This window comes from Nannospalax galili, unplaced genomic scaffold, assembly GCF_000622305.1.
Source record: "Nannospalax galili isolate Female #2095 unplaced genomic scaffold, S.galili_v1.0 scaffold1430, whole genome shotgun sequence".
In the NCBI taxonomy this organism is placed as follows: Eukaryota; Metazoa; Chordata; class Mammalia; order Rodentia; family Spalacidae; genus Nannospalax; species Nannospalax galili.
The window spans coordinates 27,919-45,095 of record NW_008329126.1 but is presented as its reverse complement, the minus strand read 5'-3'; the positions used below and the strand labels follow the sequence as shown (position 1 = coordinate 45,095).

General features: G+C 41.9%; 1 protein-coding gene across 3 annotated transcripts in view; it reads right to left on the bottom strand.

The window, feature by feature from the left end:
* The window catches only part of Usp32 (ubiquitin specific peptidase 32), a 217,704-nt gene extending 205,961 nt beyond the window's left edge, over nt 1-11,743 (bottom strand). For 2 of the 3 annotated variants that reach the window (XM_029562419.1, XM_029562426.1), the window contains exon 1: nt 11,519-11,743. In XM_029562419.1, the coding sequence (XP_029418279.1) occupies nt 11,519-11,576 (58 nt within the window). In that variant the 5' untranslated portion in view covers nt 11,577-11,743. The remainder of the gene's footprint in view (nt 1-11,518) is intronic. The other variant, XM_008831098.3, reaches the window with a different exon arrangement.
* Nucleotides 11,744-17,177: the final 5,434 nt, after the last annotated feature.

The following is a 17,177-nucleotide window of genomic DNA, read 5'->3' as shown; positions in this document are numbered from 1 at the left end:
ACTACAATAAATACTGTTTTCCAGATACAACAGGGTAGCTACACATAGGAAGGCACCGCGGTTGCCAATGGTATGCACAAGACCTACACACACTCATGTTAGACAAAAATCCCAGCATGGAGATGGGAGATGAACATGAAGTCCCACCCCAGGAAGAAACCATAGCCAACAGATAGCAGCTGGGAAAGGGAGAGTCTGTATTCAATAAAGGTGTGACCCCTACCTAGTAGGTCTGCCACACCCAAGGGATAGCCCCACACCCAGGAGTATTTGGGCAACACAAATGGGCTTTAAAAACAAAAGTGAGGAGCTCAGAGATGGCTCAGGGGTTAAAAACACAGGCTACTCTTGTAAAGAACCCAGGTTCAGTTCCCAAGAACACATAGTGGCTAACAACCATCTGTAACTCCAGATCCAGGGGATCCAATGCCCTCTTCTGACCTCCACAGGCACTGTACGACATAGGTGCACTTACACATATGCAGGCAATACACTCATACACATATAATAAAAACAAATAATAAAATTTTCTTTTTTTGTCTTTTTGAAGCAGGGTCTCTCTGTAGGCCAGGCTGGCCTTGAACTCACAGAGATCAGCCTGCCTCTGCCTCCCAAGTGCTGGGACTATAGGCATGTGCTAATATACCCGCTGTAACAAATATTTTTAAAAACTAAAAAAAAAAAAAAGAGGACACAAAGCTGGAGGTGGGGATGGATGGGAGAGGTTGAGGGACAAGGGTGAATATGAGCAAAATACATGGTAAGGCCTGGAGCAATCGCTTAGAGGTTAAAAGCTGCTCTTGCAGATAAACAGGATTTGATTCCCAGTACCTACATGGAGGCTAACAACCAATTGTCCATGACTCCAGTTCCAAGGGAATTCAACATCCTCTTGTCACCTCCCTGGGCATTGCACAACAAGGAGGCACTTACATATATGCAGGCAATGTGTTCATACACATAAAATTAAACAAGAAAAATAGCCAGGCATGGTGGCACAGGCCTTTAATTCCAGTACTTGGGGGGCAGGAGGGCAGACGCAGGCAGATATCTGTGAGCTTGAGGTCAGCCTGGTCTACACAGCAAGTTCCAGGCAAGCTGGGGCTATAGGAAGACCCTGTCTCAAAAAGACCAAAATAAGCCGGCCATGGTGGTGCACGCCTTTAATCCCACACTGGGGAGGCAGAGGCAGGTAGATCTCTGAGTTCAAGGCCAGCCTGGTCTACATAGTGAGTTCCAGGACAGCTGGGGATAGAGTTCTCAAAAAGACAAAAAAAAAAAAGACCAAAATAAATAAATAAAATTAAATATTTAAGAAATTATCAAAAGAATGGAAATATTGAGGATATTGAGGAGAAAAAAAAAGAACTGTAAAGATGCTAGGTGTGATGGTACACACCCATAATCCTAGCACTCAGACAGGAAGACCCAGAGTTCAAGGCCAGCCTAGACTATGTAGGATATAAACCCTGCCCTCCTCCTCCTCAAGAAAAATAGGAAGGGGAGCTGAAGAGATGGCTCAGCAGAGAGATGGCTCTTGCAGAGGACCTGGGTTTGATTCACAGCATCTATATGATCCATCCTTAACTACAATTCCAGGGTATCAGCGCCCTCTTCTGGCCTCCACAGACATAGTGTGACATGGGTGCCCTTACATACATGCAGGCAAAAATACTCCTACACATAAATAAATAAAAAAAACTTTTTAAATTTTAATTAATTTTCAAAAATGGAAAAATAGAACCAAGAGGCAGGTAAGTAAAAGAAGATAGTCTCAAAAAGATACTTCATGCTTTCTTATATGCAGAGACTAGAAACAAAATTACATATATGTGTATATTCACATGTACTTATATGTGTGCACACAGAACATAAAACTAGAAAAGAGACTGTGAGTGGAAAGAGATCTTAAGGCACTGGGACTAGTGGTTCACACCTTTAACCCAGTACTTAGGAGGCAGAGGCAGGCAGATCACTGTGAGATAGACGCCAGCCTGGTCTACATAGTTCCAGACCAGCTGGGGCTACAGGGAGATTCTGTCTCAAAAATGAGAGAGTGGGGATGGAGCATGTTGTTAAGAGCACTGGCTGTTCTTGCAGAAGACACAGGTTTGAATGTCCCAGCACCCACACAGTGGCTAGCAACTGTCCATAACTCCAGTTCCAGGGGATCCAATGCCCTCTTCTGTCACTGCACAACACAGGTGCACTTAATATGCATTCAGGTATAACACTCATACACGTAAAATTAAAATTAAAGAAAAAAAAATAAAAACACAAGGCTGGGCGTGGTGATGCACACCTTTAGTCCCAGCACTTGGGAGGCAGAGGCAGGTGGATCTCTGTGAGTTCAAGGCCAGCCTGGTCTACCTAGTGAGCTCCAGGCCAACTGGGGTTACAGGGAAACCCTATCTCAAAAAAGAAAAAAATAAATAAAAATTAAAAAATAAACCAAGGTGAATGACACCACAGAGAAACATCTGAGGTTGTCCCCTGGACTCCACATACATATACATGCCCATACACTGTAACACAAACATCCACATATACATACCCATACTAGATTAATTAATTAAAATAATAAAAACAACTGTTTTGTTAGAATGAAAGAATCAGATGTGGTGGTGGACAACTCAGGAGGCAGAGACAGGCAGATATCTGTTAGCTCAAAGCCAACCTGATCTACATAGTGAGTTATAGGCTAGCTAGGGCTACACAATTAAGACCCTGCCACAAAAAAGAAAAAGAATGCATGCACGTATGCATGCACGTACACACACACACACACACACACGGCAGGACAAAAAGCACTATGATTAGGTTAGAGTTTCAAGTTTCAATCAGAAACAAAATTATTTAGGGCACTGTAGGCCATTATAAGGACTGCATTTTTTTCCCTCAAATAATAACAGGCTTTAAAGACAGGAATCACAACCTGATACAGTGGTACAAGACTAATCCCAATACTCAGAAGGCTGAAGCAGAATAATCCAAAATTCAAAGCCAACTGGGGATACACAGTAATCCCTATCTAAAAAAGGGGGCGGGGGCAGGGTAGTGCATACCTTTAATTCCAGCACTTGGGAGGTAGAGGCAAGTGGAGCTCTGTGAATCTGGTCTACACAGCCTACATAGCAAGTTCCAGGCCAGCTTGGGCTACAGAGAGACCCTGTCTCAAAAAGACCAAAAAAAAAGGCAAGAGAGAAGGAATTAAAGACTTGGCTTGGATTTTAAGAGTACAGGGGCTGGAGAGATGGCTCAGCGGTTAAGAACACTGTTCTTGCAGAAGACCCGGGTTTGAATCCCAGCACCCACATGGCAGCTAACAACTGTCCATAACTCTAGTTCCAGGGGATCCAACAGCCTCTACTGTCCTCTGCCGGCATTCATTGCATGTCACAGGTGCACTTACCTACATGCAGGCAAAACACTCATACACATAAAGTAAAAATAAATAAATTTTAAAATAGGCCTCTTCTGGTCTTACCTGTGACTATAAATGACACTACTGTTCCAACCCAATTGTTTATGCCCAAAATGTAGACACCCATCTTCAGTTACTCCCTGTCTCTCGCTATCTGATCTGTCCTCTTATTTCCAGTATGGATCTGTCGTCAGGTCTTGTTCATTTGGTGCTGTCTGTAGAGAACTTACCTAAATATTCAAGGACAAGTACAATCCTTAGTATCACAGAAAGCAAAATTAAACAAATGGCTTTTTCCATAGGTATATGATAACTGGACAACCTAACTTCCTTATAGAAACAGAACAGAAGCTATAAAACTTCTTCTATGAGGCCAAGCGTGGTGGCGCACACCTTTAATCCCAGCATTTGGGAGGCAGAAGGCAGGCGGATCTCTGTGAGTTTAAGGCCAGCCTGGTCTACACAGTGCATTCCAGGACAGATGGGGCTACAGAGAGACCATCTCAAAAAGACCAAAAATAAATAAATTAAAAAAAAAAACCTTCCTTTATGAAACCTTCTTTTAGTGTAATTTCACTTTAAAAGCAGTCTAGAATCAAGGACCCCAAGAAACAATACATCAAAGTTTGAAAAGAACAATTTTCCTGAATCTCACTCATAAGACAATGGTGACCTTGAGAATTCCCTAAAATAATCTCATGTTAATGATTATTAAATCCATAATAAAGAAGGGTGGTAAAGGCAGGACTTGAATACTAGTTATCTTTGAACAGATAGGTCTTAGAACATTTAGGTCTCTAGCTATAATAGTACACATACAATAAGCCAGTTTTATCAGGCTATTGTGTCAATAATTAACTACCTAACATTCATACTAACTTTGTAAAGGTCCTCACTTACTGGCATGCAGAAGAGGTGATTATCAAATTTAAACATAAATACCATGAGGCCCAAGTCAAAAGTAGAAGCATAAATAAACTCTGAAAAGAGAAGTCCTAGGTAGAGACAGCATGAAAAGACAAGTATCACTATCAACCACTAACTCTTTGTTGTGTTTACTTTTTGTTGTTTGAAACAGTTTCCCTGTAGCCCCAGATGGACTGGAACTCACTACGTAGACCAGGCTGTCCTGGATCTCACAGAGATCTGCCTGCCTCTGCCTCTCAAGTGGTTGGGATTAGAGGTGTGCACCACCATGCTTTGCTGTTTGCTTTCTGAAACAGGATCTTACTTACATAGCCCAACCTGGCCTCTGACCTTGGTACCTTAACCCCCTGAGCACTAGAATTACAGACCTGTACCACCACACCTAGCTTTCAAACCACCAACTTTTAATTCACAAATAAAATTTTCTGGGGCTGGAGGGATGACTCAGCGGTTAAAAGCACTTGCTACTCTTGCAGAGGACCAGGGTTCAGTTCCCAGCACCCACATGGTGGTTGAAAAACATCTGAAACTGCAGTTTCAGAGGGATCCAAAGCCCTCTCCTGGCCTTCACTTGTACTGCATGCACATGGTGCATCTCACATGCATGCAGGCAAAACACTCATATACATAAAAATAAAATATTAACAACAAAAAATATTAACAATCTTAATTCCTTAACCTCTGTAAGTTGCTTAAGTATTATAGTCTTCAAAACTGTCAGCCTTTATCTCCAGTTCTCAAATAATAGATTTCCTACAGTTTCCACAAGAATAAATATAAATTCCCTAACTTTTTCTGTGACCTCCTGTATAATCAAGTGCCCCAAATCTTCCTTTTTCTTCCTGAGAAAGTACCCAGCTACTGGTTGGACATCACAATCCCAATTCTGCATTGCCCATCATTTTGGAAAGCAAAGTCTCACTAAACTCTAAGGCAGACAATGAACAACAAAAAACAACAGCTGTCCAGTGTAATAAATAGGAAGGTCAACGACCAGCAAGTGATGTCACAGCATTCTGTTCCTCCTCTAAAACTCAGGATTCATCAGTATATTTATGGGGACTGTGAAGGAAGAAACACCACCTCTATACTACTTAGATAATGCTACATAGACAGACTAACTTAAAACTCCATTTTTCTCTGTTGCAAGTAATAAGATCATGCTAATACCATAGAGTACTGATGAATCTGACAAATTCAGGTGATGAAAAATTAATGCTTTAATAAGAGAGAGAAACCAATACATCATAGTTGGCATAGTTGGCATGATGGCACTCACCTCTAATCCCAGCAAGTAGCAGGCTAACTACAAGTGGCAGGAGGACTACAAGTTCAAGGCCAGCCTGGGCTGTATTAAGTTCCAGTCCAGCAAGACTCCATCTCAAAAATACAAATTTAAACAAACAAAAATTGTGTACCACACAAAGTACCAACCGTGAAATTCAGTTTTCACTTACAGAATGATTTATTGTGCCAACCTAGCTAACATCATTATATCATAGGTAGTATGTATAGTCTAATCAAGTTTTAGTATTAACCCCAAGAAGTTGGACAACCAAAATTTTGGGTGGAGAATCAATATTTTAAAACATCTTAGGATAGGTACATTAGCAAAACAGAAAGTACTGAAAACTTCAACTATTTTCTATTAAATCATTATACCAACGAATACAACAATCTTTAAGAGACTAGGAAATTGAGCCGGGCGTGGGTGACACACGCCCTTAATCTCAGCATTCAGGAGGCAGAGGCAGGCGGATCTCTGTGAGTTCAAGGCCAGCCTGGTCTACATAGTGAGTTCCAAGACAGTTGGAGCTACAGAGAGACCCTGTCTCAAAAAGACCAAAAAAAAGAGAGTAGGAAATTAAGTTCTTTAACAGATAATTATTGAGCACATACTATGAAATGAATACAATGCCGGGGGGACTTCCAAGTCATTACAGACACCCACTCACACTATATTTCTATAGCACTTGTGACATTAAATATACCATTATCAATAATTTATAAATGATATGCTTAAATACTGCTCTTGAATGCATTATGTACATTATTAAATATTATCAAATCGTGACTGTAAATTAAAGTTCTAACATTTTATTCCCAGTCCCTATGGATATCTTGTGTATACATCTGAGTGAAACACTGACCCATGTTTCCTCTGTGCCTCATTCATAACCAAAGTTTAAAAAAAGAAGAAACTAAGTGACTGAACAAAGGAACATTCAAAGAAACAGGTAGATCTCTGAGTTCAGGGCCAGCCTAGTCTACACAGTGAGACCATCTCAAATAAAAAAAAAAAGTAAACCCACACCTGGTTGTAGTGGCCCACACTTGTAAGCCTAGCACTCATGAGGTTAAGACAGGAAAATTAAAAGCTAGAAACCAGGGTAGATTACATAACAAGTTCAAGGCTAGCCCGAGCTACATAGTAAGACCCTCTATCAAAAAAGCCAGGGCTGGAAATGTAGCATAGGGGTAGAATGCTTGCCTAGATGCACAAGGCCCCAGGACTGAAGAAGGATTACAAGAAATTCATCCACTATTACATAGTCAAGAATATTTTAATTCAGCCAATTCTTGACTAAAATGGAGGAAAGAATATAATCCTTTTTCTGAAAGGATGAAAAAAAAAAAAAGAAAAATTACCAAAAAAAAAAAACAAAACACAAAAAACCAATGATTTATAAATGCTGTGCTGAGGACTAAGTATACACCAGGCGTGATGGTGCACTCCTTTAATCGCAGAACTTGGGAGGCAGAGGCAGGCAGATCTCTGTGAGTTCAAGGCCCGCCTGGTCTGCAGAGTGAGTTCCAGGACAGCGGCTACAGGGAGACCCTGTCTCAAAAAAACCAAAAAAAAAAAAAAACAAAACACAAAAAACCAATGATTTATAAATGCTGTGCTGAGGACTAAGTATACATTTTTGAGGACTAAGTATACACCAGGCGTGGTGGTGCACTCCTTTAATCCCAGAACTTGGGAGGCAGAAGCAGGCAGATCTCTGTGAGTTCGAGGCCAGCCTGCTCTACATGGTGAGTTCCAGGCCTGCTGGGGTTACAGGGAGACCTTGTCCCCCCAAAAAAGACCAAAAGAAACATAGAATATACAACTACAAGGGCTGGGGACCTAGTTCAGTTAATACAGTACCCCTTCCCAAAACTCATGTGAAAAAGCTGGGTGTGGTAACCTGTACATGTAATCTCAGTGCTGTGGAGACAAGATAGGCAGATCCTTGGGACTTGATGGCTAGCCTGAATCACTGAGCCCCAAGCCAGCCAGAGACGTTATCTAATACAAACAAGGTAGATGATGGCACCTAAGGAATAATCACACCCGAGTTTGTCTTCTGGTTTCCACATGGAAGTGTGCACATGGACATGCACCCATAAATACACATCCACACAAGAATATAGGAATTACAAGCCAGGCCTGGTGATGCACACCTGTAATCCTAGCACTCAGGAGGCAGAGGCAAGCAGACATCTGTACATTCAAGGCAAAACTGATTATCTATCAATCTGGGTGTACTTATAGATGTATTCATGTGTATATATGTATATATTATATAAACACACTACAAACTGAGGCAATATGGCACACATGGCTACTAAAATTCTCAGTATCCAAGAACATAGGCATACTTCCCTATAAAATAAATAAATGCAGTCTTTAAAAAAAGTCAAGCTGCAAGCTGAAGAGATGGCTCGGCGGCTAAGAACTCTAGCTGTTCTTGCAGAAGACCCAGGTTCAAATCCCAGCACCCACATAGCAGCTAACAACTGTGCTTAACTCCAGTTACAGGGGATCCAACAGCTCTTCTGTCCTCTGCCAGCACAGCACAGGTGCACTTAACTACAAGCAGGCAATACATGCATAAACATAAAATAAAAATAATAAAATATTCTTTAAAAAGTCAAGCTGGGTCAGTGAGAGGCTCAGAGGTTAAAGTGCTTGCTATCAAGCCTGCTGACCTGAGTTCAATCCCTGGGACATGAAAGAATATGAGGAATTGACTCCCACAAATTGTTCCTTGACCTCCATGCTATGGAATGCACCCCACTTACGCATACACATAAATATACACATTAACAAATGTAATTTAAAAAATTAATAAGAAGTCAAGCCTCTTGTGTTTTACTCAAGATATTTAGGATACAAGCCTGGGGATGGAGAAATGGCTCAGAAGTTAAAAACAATTACTGCTCTTCCAGAGAAGCTGGGTTCGGTTCCAGAACCCACATGGCAGCTAATATCCCTAACTTTAGTTCCAGGAGACCCAATGCCTTCTTTTGCCCTCTGCCACACTGCACACACACATGCACTTACATGCAGGCAAAACACAAACATAACAAATAAAAACAAGCCAGGTGTGGTTGTGCTCACCTTTAATCCCAATACCTGGAAGGTAGAGGCTGGTGGATCTCTGTGTAATGGAGGCCAGCCTGGTCTACATATACAGCTGTTTACAGGGAGAACCCGTCTCAAAAATAAATAAATAAATAAATAAATAAATAAATAAATAAAAATTTAAGATATAAGCCCCAAATAAAAGCTACCATATTATAACTCCCTTAAAAATGCTTGAAAAATGTAAAGTTTAAATAACTAGAATATAGTCTAGCCAAAAAAGGATATAAACTCAATCATCCCAATTTCAAGTGCTTCTTAAATGTAAACTAGACTGTCCATTCACTCAGATCCAGTGTTATCTGTCATTAACATAATACTTCATTTCAAAGGCCCCACTTAGCTAAACTTCCTCCAATTTCTTGTTTGTGGTAATATAGTCACACTTCTTTTAATGCTGGGTAATTATGGATAGGCAAAGGATCAAACGGTAGTTTTACCAAACTTGTTTTTCACTCATACAATGATCCATATAACACACTGGAGTAATTTGTTTATCAAATCCTATCTCCCCCCATTCACCTTATACAATATAAATAGGCAAGTGAAACTAATGCAGGTATTAGTATCTATTCAGTTCTCCCCAAAAGGTTTGAAAACCATTTATAGCTCCAGCAAAATGTCTATAAAATCTGTTGGTTTACTAAAAAAATTCTAAACTGAAGTCTGTCATTTGAGTAAATAATATCATGGCTAAATGTACTTTTTAAAAAGGTTTAGATTCAGAAATGATATTTTATCAACTTGTCCCTCTTTTAATTTTCCCTGTAGCAAAACTGACAAAAACAAATGCATTCAACCTAGACTTTATTAAGATTTTAATATACATTTTGCTACCTCCTTAAAATACACATTTATTTACTTTTTAATATTTATTATGTTTATTTTATGAGTGTATTGCCTGCATATGTATAAGTGTACCCATGTTGTGCAACACTCAAGAACGTCAGAAGGAGGCGTAGGATCCCCTGGAACTGGAGCTACGGACAGTTGTAGCTGCCATGTGGGTACTGGGAATCGAACCCAGGTTCTCTGCAAGAGCAGTCAGTGCTCTTTAACCTCTGAGCCATCTTTTCAGTTCCAAAATATACATTTTAAAATTCTATATGCATATCTAATAACAAATTAAAGGAAAACCTTTCATCAGATCATTTTTAAATGCATCAATTTCATTTATGTTTTAAAATGTACAATCTTAGCAAGAGCTGGAATAAACGTTTAATTTTAGAATTTAACACAAGGTATTCACACCCTCAAACTTAACACTTCAAAACCTTGAAAATGTTAATCAATTTGACTGTGTCCTCTTTTACGCCATGTAAGGCATTGTTCAATTAAGGCCAGACCTGTGAAGCTCAACAGCATCTGAGAAATGACCGGTCTAATAGGGCTGGAAATACATCAAGAATTTGGAATATTTCTCATATTGAAACAGAGAGAAAAAGTTCAAGTACAATTGTGCTTAAGAACAATTCTCATACTGTTGGGGGAAGGGCGACACCATTTAAAAGGTGTATTTTTGCTATTCTGCTGAGTCCACAATCAATGCAACTAAAATTCTGCATCTTACTATCAGGTAGGTACTGAGTCCACTGAACTTAATCCTTCGTATATGAACTGGAGCTCATGCCTAAATCCTCATTTTGAATGCCTTTCATCAATGTTCATTTTCTATCCTAAGCTACTAAAACCCCTGAAGCATAGCTGGTTTTTTGACTTAGAAAGCCATTACCAATAATGTCTGGCTCCTAATCTGTTTAATGCTTTTTTTCACTTCTCACCAAGAAAATCCATTAAACGTCAAAGAGAAATACAAGCACCACACAGATACACACTCAAATTCCAGTCATGAAAAATTAAGTCACATTCCGGCCATAAACTGTGCAAGACACTTCCAGTTAACGTGTGCTTTAGTGATCACAGGCAATGGTGTCAGAGTAAGTGGTAGGGGTTTGGGGCAGTTAACAACACACAGTGTATCAGAGCCAATAGCAGCAGCAGGCTAGGTCTGGCAGGAAGGCCACTCTCTAAAGGGAGCTATAACACAGTATCACAATGCTGGGTTTCCGAATGCCATTTTATGGGAGAGGGTGGGAATTGGGAATCAAGTGCATTAAAACCCTCTCATCACCGACTGAGGAGACAAAACCCAAGACCAAGTCTTCTGGCAACACCAGCTGTCTAGCCTCATCTCACCTTAAACACATTTCAGGTCGTTCTTATCAAAGTCAGCCGCTCAAAGGATGAGGGGTGGCAGGAGTAAATGGATGGTCATCGCCCTAAAGAGTGGCAAAGACCCTGGGAAAAATCAGGGACTCTCCGAGAAGAACGCTTTGCTGCCGCCTCTTCTCCAACCAAAGCTGTCAGGAACCAGCTTAGGATGTTGGTTTGTTTTTGTTTTTAACGGAGTGATATGAGAAAATGGCAGGGAAGGGTGAGGGGGGGCTGGAAGGGCTGAGCCCATCCAAGAAGAGATGGGCAGGAGGGCTGCCTTGGACCCAGACAAGGTAGCAACGCCACTAGAGAGCACCGGCGATGCCCTGCCAGCGCCCGATTGACCCCAGTCTCCAGGAAAGCTGGATCCCCATTCGCAAACACCGCTCCCCACCCGCTCGCCCTCCCCCAATATTCCCACGGCGGGCCTCCTTTCCTTCCGCTAGGCGTCCGACAACTCTGCTCCCCTCCCTCACGGTCACCCACCCCCAGGGCGCCCAGCGCTGGCCTCCCCGCAGCTCGCACAGACCCCTCCCCCTCACCTCTCCTCAGTGCCTCCTCGTAGCTGAGGAATCCGATCCGTGACTCCTTGGCGCCCATGTTCCCCTCATCCCCTCGGCTGGGGGTCGGAGCCTGGTCTCGCCCCCAACCCCCTCCCGCCTTCTCCGCGGCGGCCCCGGCTGAAGGTGTCCGCGTCCCCGGCCCCCTCCTCCCCCAACACTAACAAGTGCGGCTTCGGCCCCGGCGACTCCTCCCGACTGCTGCCACCGCCTCCTCCATGCCGAGTCACATGACCGCTCCCACCCCGCCCCCTTCCCCTCCCTCCTACTCCGCCCTTCCCCTCTCTCCTCCCTTCTCTCTCCTCACGCCTCCTCCCCTCCCCTCGGCCCCCCTCCCGCTAGCCCCCGCCGAGGGTCACCTGACCCGAGGCCCGCGACTGTTCCGGGCAATGGCCGCCCGCAGCCGCGCTCCGCCCCACCCCACGGAACAGCGCCCCGAGCGCAGGGGCGGGGCCTCCCCGCCGCACGTAGTGCGTCATCCTCACCTTCCCGCCAATCCCAGACCTCGAGGCGCGTCGCGGCACTCAGGCTAGCGACTAGGGCCGCGACTTCCGGGGCATCGGAGGACGGTCCTTCCCGCCTCCACGTTCTGTCGTTCGACGGGCAGGGCCAGAGCAATGACGGTTGGTGTTGCGGTGCCCGAGATCTACTTTGGAAGACTCGGGGAATGTTCAGAAACGGAGGTCTGAGGAATGCGGTGCGGGAGGGAGAGGAGCGGGCGGGGGAACGCGCCAAGGTTCAGGGGACTTTTTACTGGCAGAAGTGGTGAAAGATAAAGAGTATCTCAAGGTTTTTCTGGGGCGTCTTATTCCTCCATTAGAGGGACCCTAAGGATCGAAAACCTTGTAACAAAATTGAGTGTTCGGTTTCTGCACCTTCCGGTTCACCCTCCTGCTGCCTTCGCTGCCCTTTCACAGTCTCCGGCCTGGCCATCTCTGCTCACCTCCTCCCCCCTCCGCCCCGAGCATCCCCCTTCCAAGCTCTTGGTTGGGTTGGGTTTTGTTTTTGATGGAGGGTTTTGTTTTGTAGCCCAGATTGGCCTCGAACTTGTGATCTTCCTGCCTCAGCCTCCCAAGAGTCGGTTATACAAGCAAGCGTATACAAACACCCGGCCCAGCCTCCTTCGTGGACAAGTTCCTTGTGTAGCTTCCAAACCCAAGAGTTGCCCCCCTTAGAAATTTGACATTTCCAAGACAGAGTAACTTGCTTTAAAAAGAAGAGTTTGGAGTAGTAAAATATGTGTAACAAAATTTACCACTTAAACCATTTTAAATGTGAATTCAGTGGCTTTAAGTACATTTACATCGTTCAGTCCTTGCTGTTTATGTCCAGGACTACCTCATCTGACTATCCACCAAAACTACCTCATCTGACTATCCACCAAACACTAATAAACTCTCCATTTCTTCCTCACACCAGTTACTGTCATCTGCTGTGAATGGAACTTTATTTCTCCTTTTATGACTGGCTTAGTTCACTTAACATGTTTCACTGTTGTAACATATGTCAGAGTTTCCCGTATGATCCACCTATTCCACTTTGAGTATATACCCCCAAATTTTTTTAAAGGAATGTGTGAACAGCTATTTGTACACTCATGTTTAGAGCTGTAGTATCTACAATAGTCAAAAGATTTAAACGACTCAAATGTAATAAGTTAGTAAACAAAATGGTTTATAAGTACAATGGAATTTTTTCCCATTTCCTTACTATTTGACTCGTTTTGTTTAGGTGAGATTAGTTCTCAGTATGTAACCCTAGCCTGTTAGCTAGTTTGGGACTTGTCACAATCCTCCTACCTCTGCCTCCAGATTATAAGTATGTGCCACCACACCTGGATTTCCTCGAATTTTTAACTCGTTTGTATTAGTCCTCACCCTGAAAAAAAAAAAAAACCTCACAGTATTAAGTTTCTCAATAAGGAAATAGCATTGAAAAATAACTATTTGGATTAGATTAGACTCAAGGTACCAATTAGATAATTTAGGGCCAGCAAAAATATTTCAGATCCTGAAGCCAACTGATTGTTACATGTCCTGCCAGAGAAAGGTGTTTCTCTACTTACCTTTCCTGGCAGACCAGATCAGCAGCGTGGCAGCATTACTCACAACACTGCCCTTCCCAGTTCTCTATGAGGCAGTTAATTTAAGACCTCAGATTACTTGCATTACTAAAACCCCATGAATCAGGGGTTTGGGAATGTCAAAACCTTTAATTCCTGATCTTTAGTTCATTGTAAAGAGCTGGTTGTCTTCAGACAAAATAAGTCATCCTGCACAGTGTGAGTTTGGAGTTAGATTATCATAAAGGGAAGTGAATCTAAACCAAGAGCTCAGCTGTGAGGAGCAAAAACCCTTCAAGAGTTCAGTTGCAAGATAACAGTAGGCATTATTACTTTCTCAAACAATCAGTGCCTCAAGATGATCTCTATACACAGATAGTCCTGGTACCCAATTGATTTACAGTAGATTTGGGAGCAGATTTTCTCCCTTTGTGACACTTGCTCCTCTTAAAAGATGGGCGTATGCTGGGTGTGGTGGCTGATGCATGCCTTTAGTCCCAGCACTCAGGAGGAAGTGGCAGGCAGTTTTCTGAGAGTTGAAGGTCAGCCTGGTCTACCTAGCAAGTTCCAGGCCAGCTGGGGCTACAGGGAGACCCTGTCTCAAAAAAAACAAAAAGAAAAGGGACTACTATTGAAATTTATCTCATGAGATATTATTACAAAATATCAGAGAAGAATAAAATAACTATAAAATATATAGTACTATTACACAGGAACTTTTAAAACTTTGTTCTTTCCTGGAGTGTTTGCTTACACCTGTAATCCCTGCACTTGGGAGGCAGAGGCAGGAGGATCACTGAAAATTCAAGGCCAGTGTGGTCTACATAGCAAGGCCCTATTTCAAAATACAAAATAATTATAATAGAAATAATAAAATTTTTGTCCTAAAGTTTCAGGTCTGACCTCTCCCTAGGACAATAAACTTTTTTATTCTATCACAGAGTTTGTTGTAGATTAAGCCCTTTTAAAAATTGGGAGTTGAAGTAGCAAAATATGAAGTAGTATTTCTTCATTGTCTGAGTTAAATTAAGCATATTATTGAAGACAGTGAGGAGGATGATTATGTCTGATGAGAATTTTAAGCTAGGTTAAGAACCTGCCTTCTGGTTTGTATCAGAAGTCATCATGTACAGTGGAATATCAGACATCCTCTCTATAACTTAAAATTGACACAGTACTCAAGTTTGATGATGTAGAAAATCTAAAGTCTACTTGTCATGCTGAAAGTAATTTTATTAATCATGTAGTTTGTTCAGTTTCAAATTGAAGAGTTGGCCAGCTACCTCACTTCAAATGCTAGGTTGTACTTAGGAAACTTGCTTTAACTATAGTTACATGCCTGTGACAATGGTTATCCATACAAAGGTTTAAAGCCTGGGTGACTGGTGTGTAGTTTATATTTCTTAACTCAAGCTCAGTTTTGCTTACTTGTTTATTAGTATGGTACTTCTATTTTCTACTCTTTACTGAGCTACTAGTTTGTTGTTCTAATTAGCTTTCCTTTGTAGACTTCTTGATCAGTAACTATTCTGGTGTTGGGTGTGTGGCCTATACCTGTAATCCCAGCACTTAGGAGGTAGAGCTAGGAAGATCAGTTGTTCAAGGTCATTCTCAGCTACATATCCATTTCCAGACCAGCCTGAGCTATATATAAGACCCTGTCTCAAAAAACAAAACAGCTGGGCATGGTAGTCCATGCCTTTAATCCCAGCACTCTGGAGGCAGAGGCAGGAGGATTTCTGTGAGTGCAGGGCCAGCCTGGTCTACATAGCAAGTGCCAGGCCAGCTGGGGCTACAAAAAGACTCTGTCTCAAAAAGACCGAAGGAAAAAAAAAAAACAAAAACAGAAAGCAATAACAAAATGACCAACCAAATAACTATTCTGATACTCAAGTACATCCTAATCAAAACAGTGTTCTGGGGGCTGGAGAGATTGCTCAGCAGTTAAGAACAGTTGCTGCTCTTGGAGAGGACCTGAGTTCAGTTTCTAACATCCATATCAGGCAGCTCACAACCTCCTGTAACTCCAACACTAGGGGACTCAGCACCCTCTTCTGACCTCAGAGAGCACTCACACACACATAAACAGACATTCAGACATATAATAAAAAAAATTCTGAGAGATGTCCCTGTCTACATACAGATATTTAACACCCAGCAATGTATAATTTGAGAATGGCTAGATAATTACAGTGGAAGTAAGGGTAAGCTAACTCACTAGAATCTTTAAAGGACTTAGGAAATTAAAGCTACATATTAGGCAAAACATTCTTAGTAATACTGGTAACAATAATTAACACCCCCCCAAAAAAGATCCCAGTGTTTTCCTCTAAATGAATTTGAAAGCTATAAGATAGCATTTGAACAAAGGATTAATTTTGTATTTTTTGCCAGTTCTGTTCAATTACCAGTAGTAACACTCTAGTAGTGGTGAGAGAGAATCAGATGTGAGTTTCCTACAAAGAGGAAGGAAATGCATATAAAAAAGAGGAAGTGGGTAAGTACTTCACTAGTACCTACTTAACATTTTCCCACTGTCCTAAATTTTCCCACTGTCCTAACATTTAGAATAAATGTTGAAAATAACTCATTTTAATAATAAGCCTTTTGTGTGCTGAACCACAGAAAATACAAAAAAGGGTTTTTGTTTATTTTTTTTAATTTATTGCATATGTGTACAGGTCAGAGGACACCTTCCAAGGTCAGTTCTTTTGTTCCACTGTGTAGGTTCCAGGAATCAAATTCGGGTTGACAGGATTGGTGGTGAGTGCCTTTGCCCATTCAGCTACCTTGCCAGCCTCAGAAGTTTGTTTTTTGTTTGTTTTTTTTTTTATGTGTATGAGTGTTTCACCTTCATGTGTGTAAGTGCACCTGTGCAAGCAATGCCTCAGGAGGCCAGAAGAGGGTGTCAGCTCCCCTGGAACTGGAATTTCAGATGGTTGTTAGCCACTTTGTGGGTCCTGGGAACCCAACCTGAGTCTTCTGTAAGAGCAGCCACTGATCTTAACCACTGAACCATCTCTCCAGACCAGAAGAAGGTTGTTTAAAAAAACTTAAGAATTATTATAACCAGCTGGGCATGGTGGTGCGCGCATTTAATCCCAGCACTCACAGAGGAAGGTGGATCTCTGTGAGTTCAAGGCCAGCCTAGTCTACATAGTGAGTTCCACAGCCAGGTTCACTCATATCCCAGGCCTAAGTATTCTAAGATCACAATGGTAATGGTATAAATACCATCTCAAAGAACAACAGATTCAACTCCTACCAGAGATATGTGTTCTTACAGATGAAAATGACAGAATTGAGGCTGAGACCAAAAAGAATTGTCACCTGAATGGAAACACTAAAAAAGGGTTATCACCGGTGACTAGATTTAGTGTCCTCTAATGATGAAAATAAGCTCCTGCTATAGTAGAGATCAGATGTTAAAGCCTTTTCGGCTTGTTTTACTGGTACTTCTTGTCATTATCAAGGTAACTGGGTGAACCTGAAGAAAATAATGCTATTGGAACAGCACAAAAGTATTTAAATGTTGAAGTAAATGAAATGGAGCATAGTGTGCATGCTTGTAATCTCAGC